Source organism: Sinocyclocheilus grahami, unplaced genomic scaffold (genome assembly GCF_001515645.1).
Source record: "Sinocyclocheilus grahami isolate Dianchi unplaced genomic scaffold, SAMN03320097.WGS_v1.1 scaffold534.1, whole genome shotgun sequence".
Classification (NCBI taxonomy): domain Eukaryota; kingdom Metazoa; phylum Chordata; class Actinopteri; order Cypriniformes; family Cyprinidae; genus Sinocyclocheilus; species Sinocyclocheilus grahami.
In genome coordinates this window covers 889,734-898,339 of record NW_015505713.1, presented here as the reverse complement: position 1 = coordinate 898,339, position 8,606 = coordinate 889,734, and the positions used below count along the sequence as shown (strand labels likewise).

The window sequence follows — 8,606 nt, the reverse complement described above, 5'->3', positions numbered from 1 at the left end:
TCAATAACCAATAATCACTGACCACTCACTATATAACCCAAAAAATTTTCAGTAACCAATAATCACTGACCACTCACTACAGGTAATGAATAACTAATAATTAGTGTACAACTGCAAATAATCAACATACAGCAGTTAATCAGTCATTGCTGACCATTCACTGTACAACCAGAGGTAACCAACAGTCATTGACAACTCACTATACGACCACAGGTAATCAATAATCACTGACTAATCACTGTACAACCACGGGTAATCAATAACCAGAAATCATTGATCACTCACTGTACAACCAGCGGTAACCAATAATCACTGACTCACTGTATGATCACAAGTAATTAGAAATCACTGACCAATAGCAACAGTGACCAAATGTACAACAACAGGTAATCTGTCATACTGACCACTTACTCTACATACACAGGTAATCAGTAACCAGTAATCACTGACCACTCACTGTAAAACTGCAGATAATCAGCAATCACTGATTGAACAACCTCATTATTGCACTGTACGACCACAAGCAATAAATAACCAGTACTTGCTGCATAACTAATGAAAATCCAAAGGCAATAATATCTTAACTTTAACAATGCATTCAAACAATTAATTCAACCATGCGTAATTAATAATTAATAATGCACAATGCACATTCCCAGTTAAAAAGTCTGTAGAACTCCAGAAAAATAATAAATAATTAGCACAAACAGTCACAAATCATGGTCAATTGTTGTCATTTGCAATGTGCATAAGTCTATGTAGGCCTTTATCTTACAGTAAGTGATTCTTATTTCAACTTAAATTTTCTAGGAACTTCTCTACTGGAAGGCAGATGCCTAAGGTGGGTTCTTTCCTTGAGCACTCATCTACAAACACTGAAGACCAGGAGGGCGCTGATAAACCCCTCCACAATGACACCTCAATGGACCCACCCTCGGTGGGAGGGTCTAACCCTGCAGAGAAGAACAGGAACTGCATCAACTATGAGTGGCAGCAGGCCCAATCACGAACGTCTGGGACAGAAACCTCCTTCCCTACTCCTGTCTCTGAGTCCTGCAATGCCACACAGCTTCCACCAGTGGGCAACAGTGTCCCTCCCTGTGCTCAGCTGACCCAGGAAGACCTGGAGATACCAAAACTGGACCCAAGTGAAGTCCAGAGGAACTTGAGAGAGAGCTCTGAAGAGAGCCTGATGGAGCTTTCGCAGAAGCAGTTCTGCTCTCCGGAAACATCGACCTCACATGGCGTATTTTACCCCCTCATGAAGATGGTTTCTGAGGTTTCAGGGTCACAGGGTTCTGGTCGGCTTACTGACACCCCTATAACCATCCTACCTAAGCAGCAGAATGTTCCTAAGAGGCCGAGTAGCCTAAGTCTCCATGCTAAGCCTTCTGGGAAAATACCCGCCTTGTCATCTTCATCACTGCGGATGAAGTTTGGGAAACTCGGAAAGTCGAATTTGAAGAAAGTCGAGATGGGTGTGGCTAAAGCCAGTGCGGTCAGAGCGGCACATGAGGCCAGGCCGATTACTGTTGCCAACAACGATGCTGCGGCAGCAGTGAGTAAATATGCGAACGGAGCAGCACCTGAGTCAGCAGGAAGTGCAGCCAATGCCGCTGATGTCCGTTGGAAGGGCGCCATGAGTTCAGAGGACTTGACCTTTGGCCTCTTGAACACTAGCCCTGACGAGCAAGAACCTCTTCTGAGAAGAGAGGCGCATCCTGACAATGCGAACAACAACAACAGCAATAACAACAATGGCGAGGGAGAGGGTGAGGGAGACACTGAGGGTGGAGGAGAGGGAGGAGAGAACAGTGAGAATGTTGGTCCAACTGGAGATGCTCCATCAGCTTCTACCGTGGAGCCTGTTGCGCTGCCCGGCCCGTGTCCTGCCCCAACCGTGGTTCCTCCACAGGCACAACCCCAAGCTCAGACACAAGGAGAGGCCCTGCTCAGACAGAACCGTGTGCGCAGACCTGAGAGACCCAACTCACTAGATCTGTCCATGACCACACTGCCATTACTAGGTGAGTATCAATGCTTAAACTCAACTTATTTTAACTAAATTTGCCCTTTTGAATGCAAAATATGTACTTTTTTGCAGAACCAAAGAGTTTTTTTCAAGGGGTCCTAATTCTACTTCATATTGCAAACTTGATATTAGTATTTTTATCATATTATCTTGTGTTGTCATAATTATAAACAAGCTGGTTTGTAGAGCATTCTACCTTTTTAAACCATTGCACCACTAGTTTTATCTCACTTTGTTATTCTTCTAGTTGTTTACGTACTGCGGTGAATGAATTAGAAGTCTCGCACCTTCACAGAAAATAGCTTTACTTTCATGTTGCAAACTAAGATAATAGAATTTGGCAACAAAAATCAATTGAGTTGAAGAATTGTGACATTTCTGGGCCTTTAAGACACTGCTTATGTATTTTATCTATTTTATGTAGCTTATATATTTCTTCTGTTAATTTCTACAAAGTTTTCCAAATGTTCTTTTTGTCTATTTAAGAGCTCTGACAATATCTGTCAAGCTTCCTGTAACAGTGGATAATAATTATTTCATATTTAATTATTGCTAATTAACATATGATAACATGATCTAAAGTTACATTAATAAATAGTAGTTTTTATATTTAGTGGTATTATATGTGTAGTTGAATGGGATAGCTGGATAGTGTCAGCCAGGGTTGACCCATTTATAGTGACCCCCTCAAAATTAAAATAATAGAGAGAAATATTGCCAAGTTACACTGTATACCTCTATCGGCAATACTATTCATCCACTGTTTCACTATTTTCATTATTTCGTTTCATATACTTGTGCAGAAGGTCGCCACTTTTGGGTGTGGTTCACGTGGGACCAAAGATTTGCGGTCCGCCACTGCACTAATGCTATTAGCTAATGTATTTTAACAGATAATTATTTGCTTTTTTAAATTAGTTCGATTTCATGTACGGTATATAATGAGTTATTTTATATATTAACATTTTATCAAAATGACTGGTTAAAATCTGAGTGGCTGGTAAAATTGGACGTTCACTAGCCAAAGTTAATTTACCACCCTTTTCATATTTTAATTTTTATTGTTAACAATCATTTTTGATGTTTACACCAATATGTTCACTCTTACAGGCCTTTTTTCCTGAAACATGAACATAATGGGTTACACTTTATTTTAAGGTGTCCTTGTTACAGTGTAATTATACATTTAAGTACTGAGTAATATTAATGAACTACATGTACTTACTATATGGTTAGGATTAGGGTTTGTCTTAGGGTTACTAGCGTGTAATTATGCATAATTGATTGTTATTATAATAGTAAGTACATGTAACGTGTAACAAGAACACCTTAAAATAAAGTGTTACCGCATAATGAATTGCTCTGTAAATGGTTTGAAAAAATATTTCGTTTTGGAACAATTTACACATAAATCCAATGAATGAGGCCCATTGTTTTACATTTTAAAATGACGTTTATGTTGTAATCTCTTGGTTCACCCACAGAAGGCAAGTCTGCCGTTGACGTGACAGAGGGATCAGGAGATAAAATCAAGAAGCGAGTGAAGACACCTTATGCTCTGAAGAAGTGGCGTCCTGCCAGCTGGGTTATCACCACAGATACACTGGCTGCTGAAGTCAACAACAACAGACTTCATGGAGGGCCCGGTCAGAACCAGAATCAGGCCGGTACCAGCAGACCTAAATCAGCCTCTGCCGTGCATCTAGGTAGTCGGGGAGGATCTCGCTTCTCAGATCCCAATGACTGTGACTTTTGAACATAAACCTCACTTTGCTCTTGAAAAAAATTTCAAATCAAACAGTCTAAAGTTTGTGGAGACAAGTGTGGACTGGACCATATAAATGTCTTAAATTTAACCCCAGTTGTAAGCACAGTAAGAGTCTTAGTGGATTTACATTGAAAAGAGCTATGCAGCCATCTTTTAGTTTAATGTTTGTATGTTTCTTTTTAAGTAAGCCACTTTTTGGTTGCACTTTTTTTGCTTGAAGTTATAAATCATAATTATTTTGACCATTTGAAATGGTCCCTAATATTAATAGTGTAAATGTGTACTTAATCATCACATTCTCAAGGTCATGGAAAATCTGAAAATGTCAGGGAATTTTGATTACTAAAAAAAATCTTAAAGTAATGGAAATTTCAATAGTCTATATTAATTCTTAGTTATGCTCATCTCTAAAATATTTCATTTCTCTTTGTGAGTGTAACCTCTATAAAATTATAAAAATCTTGAGAATATGTGGAAGCCCTGTTATAAGATTATAAGATTACTCATTAACACTTTTTGTCATTTGTAAGGTTACAAAGCTTTCATTTTTTCCCATGCAGACCTGCTGAATATGTTTACATTCTATAATATTTTCCTGCAGCTGTGAGATTTATGAGAGAATATTACTGAAGTTCCGTGACTGTGTTCACAGCATCGGATATTGTAAGTGCTGTTGTGTGTGCAAAATAACAGCAGGCTTCACTTTCTGAGGTCTGAAAGAAGCCAACAGACCACAAAAACAGCAATTCAACACATTTCACTGTGGTGGCACAATGTATCTCAGCATCAGACACTCAAGACAATATTTAGAAATGGTGCGACTGTACAGAGACCAAGGCGACATCTGATATGATCAAACGCAGAAGTCACACTTCTCGCTTTCTGGACAAGCTTTACTCAGAGACGCAAGACAAAGCTGCACTCGGTCAACTGACTGTTCTGGATCCTGTTAAACTGTCTAATGATGCTTTGGACCTACTTGTTATTTACTTATTTTTCTATGTGTGAGTGAGTGTGCCTGAGCACACAAGATCAGTTCTCTGTGTGTTTGTTCCTGTATCTTTGTGTCTTGTGTCTACTCGTGTGAAAGGTTTCTGTGCTGCATGTTTGTAACTATTCCTATGGGGATGTGCATCTTCGTATGCACTTACCTGTTCCAATCATTTGATGAACAAGAAGTCAACAAAGGGCAAAGGTTTAATCTGATAGAAACCTGAGAATAGTCTTTTTTCAAAGCACAGCACACAAGAGCATTTTTTTGCTATGCACAAAGACATGAAGCAAGCAGCTCTGGTCTGAAATCAAACCTTCTTATGTTAGTAAACTGCTCTGGCAAGTCAGTGATAATGAATCAGACGCTGTTATTATAATCACATTAAAAAAGTCCCATATTATCCTCACCTGAACTGACTGTCGCATGTCTTAAATGCATCTTAAAGAGCACAAGAAACTTTCAGCTGCGCCCCTTGTGTGTTTATGCACACATGTGTGCATGTTTGTGCATGTATGCGTGGATGAGTGTTTGTATGATGTTATTCTCCTGTTAACACAATCGTTGTAATCGTAGTGTCGTGATCAATCATTTTATTACCCCTTGCTGAGACATTTTGAAAATTGTGATTTGTATAAGAAGGTGCAGACTGTAAAAGTGTATTGTTATTTGCAGATTTAAATTAAATTATGCTTTGCATTTGCATAGTCTCTGTTTATTTACAGTGTGATAAAAAGATATTTCACTGTCCTCAAGCACTTGGAATTGCAATATGATCGTTTCACCACTAGTCGGCGCACTAAAACATGTTATTCTAACCTTGACCCATTAGAATTGGCGCATGCATTTTTATTTAAACTAGTGCTGTCAAACGATTAATCGCATAAGTTTTTGTTTACATAATATGTGTGTGTACTGTGTATATTTATTATGTATGTATAAATACACACACATGCAGTATATATTTAGAAAATATTTACATGTATATATTTATATTCATATAATGTATATTATATATAAATATATTTAATATATAAACATAACATATTTTTCTGACATATATACATGCATGTGTGTGTATTTATATATACATCATAAATATACACAGTACACACACACACACATATTATGTAAACATAAACTTTTATTTTGGATGCGATTAATCGTTCGACAGCACTAATTGAAACCTTTTTTAACACCCCTCTTAGGTACATTTTAAATTGAAATATAATATACTCTAAGGATTTATATGTGGAATAATTGGTGCACCTTTTATGAAGCCTGCATTCATAATCTCTCATAACACGTTGTACTGCATTGTGTGCTTTCATAAATAATTGAATCCGGAGATTATGCATACATCTTTACTATAATGACTGTACAGTTAAGACTATAATGTAAGTTCATATTTAAATATAGTGTTTTAATGTATTCCTTAAAGGTCAATAACAGGTAACGTATTATAAACAGTTAGCCTATCATATGGTTAATTAAAAATAAGCTAGTAGCCTACATGGATTTATAGAACGTGTTGCCCAGTATTTCCCTGTTGTTCTGCTGTTTAAAACTTGCCATTTCGTGAGGTCTTAATACGTTTTATAGCGTTTCAACGGAATAAATAATGACACACACATCAGTTCAATATGACATAAGCTTTTACATGGAAGTAATTTAGCTCTTTGGCTCCGCTGAGTTTCTGAGGGGAGGCGTTGCTGCTCGCGCCGGAGCTTCAGCACGCACTGACACGCACAGCGGTGCGACACTGCCGCGGAGCGACGCGGGACTCCGGGGAACCGTCGCTCACTAGTGTAACAGGGAACGCGTTACCTCTCAGCTTCCATCCGACGCTGCGAAAACAAACAGAAGTATGTAGTTTGGAAGAGGACAGATGACCCACTCCATGGTGTTGTTTACTGTAGTTACTGGGAATGCGTCGCTGCGTCTTGTTGTGAAGGACAGGTCCCAAACTGGGGACTTCCTCGCAGGACTGCGTACATTTTTGTCTATAGACATGTAATCATAGAATTCAGCTTTTAAACACAAGCAAGGTGCGATGGCCTCTTCATCTCAGGCCGAGACACGAAAGTTCACACGCGGTCTGAGTAAGCCGGGCACCGCCGCTGAGTTACGCCAGAGCGTCTCCGAGGTGGTGCGCACTTCTGTACTGGTGGTGAGTGAAGTTCAACCTTAAAGTCTGCGTTTGATTCAAATCACACTTTTATTGTATTCGTTCCTTACTATTAACAACCTCTGTAGATTATTCACGTAATGACCTAAATATGAAATATAGGACAGGGCCATTAACGTGCTCAGATGGGAGTAACTATCAGATAAATGTCAGTGAGGGCTCAAACGTGTTTTAAAAGCTCATAAATTGAGCACCTGCCACCTGTCAAATCTCCATCATTGCCACCATCATCTTTTCAGCCATACCTCTTTGAAAATAATAGTTTTGCATCAGTGTCTTGTCATTTAATTGGGATTGTATTGGACTGGGGAAAATGGATAAAAGGGAAAAAAAATCCTTTAATAAGGATTCTGCTGTGCTTTAAGCTGAAATGATTATAGCAGCCTTACTTAGCAGTCGACATGTCACCTGCATTGCTTCATCTCTCAGAACAGGAGACGGAGTCTCTTTATCCATTACCTGTTATGCAAAAAAGGAAAGTTCCATCTGGAACTAATAGCCTACAGGAGCTGATTCCACCATAATTCAGATGTTGCCTTACTAAAGTAACACTTGAATACACATGAAAGCGCCAAACTGAAGTTTGCCATCCTCATTTTGTGCAAAACAGTCTTTTGTGCCAGGAACACCATTTAAAGATCAATGAATTTCATTCTCTTAAAGGAATAGTTCACCCCAAAATTCTGAAAGTTGTTACATTTACTTACCCACATATCGTTCCAAACCCATTTCTCTTTCTTTTCTCTGTGGAGCACAAGTGCTCTTCTTCCATACAGTTAAAGCTGAATGGAAAAGCTTTAAAAAGTATAAATATAGACATATTCACTACAGTTCGAAATTTGGAGGTTAGTATTATTTTTTTTAATTCAGCAAGGATGCATCAAATAATAACCAAAAGTATTTTTGGACTATATTATAAAGATTCACATATATTACATTTTTTGTTACAAAAATGTCTATTTCAAGTATATACTATTCTTTTGGACTTTATATTCATCAAAGAATCCTGAGAAATATTTATCATGGCTTCCACAAAAATTGAGCAGCTCAACTGTTTTGAACTGTGATAATAATAAGAAATGTGTCTGAAGCACCAAATCGGCTTATTAGAATTATTTCTGAAGGATCATATGATGCTGAAGACTGGAGAAATGACTGCTGCAAATTCAGCTTTGCTATTACAGAAAGAAATGATGCTTTCATTTATTCATGAGCTATATTCCAATAAGTGTATTAACATAGAATTTTTTTTATATAATTGTAATAATAATGCACAATATTAATGTTTTATTGGAGTTCAAATTAATGCAGCTTTAGTGAGCATAAGAGACAGCTTTCAAATAAATAAATAAATATAAAAATTGTACAAAATCTTACCAACCCAAAAACTGGTATGACTAAACACCACAAAACTGCCATTAAAGTACTTCATAGAACTATATTGAGGCCTTAATGGATTAAATCAAGGTAAAAGTTGTTGTATGACTTCAGAAGAATTGGAATATGTGACCCTGGACCACAAAACCAGTCTTAAGTCGCTGGGGTATAGCCTATTAGTAGCAATAGCCAAAAATACATTGTATGGGTCAAAATTATTGATTTTTCTTTTATGCCAAAAATCATTAGA

The 8,606-nt window shown here is 37.7% G+C and overlaps 1 protein-coding gene across 1 annotated transcript; it reads left to right on the top strand.

Annotated features, from left to right (window-relative positions):
• The first annotated feature begins 814 nt into the window (after positions 1-814).
• LOC107555442 (bone morphogenetic protein receptor type-2-like) lies at positions 815-5,583 on the top strand. Its single transcript, XM_016238249.1, has 2 exons — positions 815-2,027; positions 3,520-5,583. The coding sequence occupies exons 1-2, from the start codon at positions 833-835 to the stop codon at positions 3,786-3,788; spliced, it is 1,464 nt and encodes a 487-aa protein (XP_016093735.1). The 5' UTR covers positions 815-832; the 3' UTR covers positions 3,789-5,583.
• The last annotated feature ends 3,023 nt before the right edge of the window (positions 5,584-8,606 follow it).

Bases quoted from the DNA above. Each gene is read 5' to 3' on its own strand.
- LOC107555442 (XM_016238249.1), top strand. From the start codon at position 833: ATGCCTAAGGTGGGTTCTTTCCTTGAGCACTCATCTACAAACACTGAA. The intron at 2,028-3,519 runs GTGAGTATCAAT...CACCCACAGAAG, and splicing joins GACCACACTGCCATTACTAG to GCAAGTCTGCCGTTGACGTG.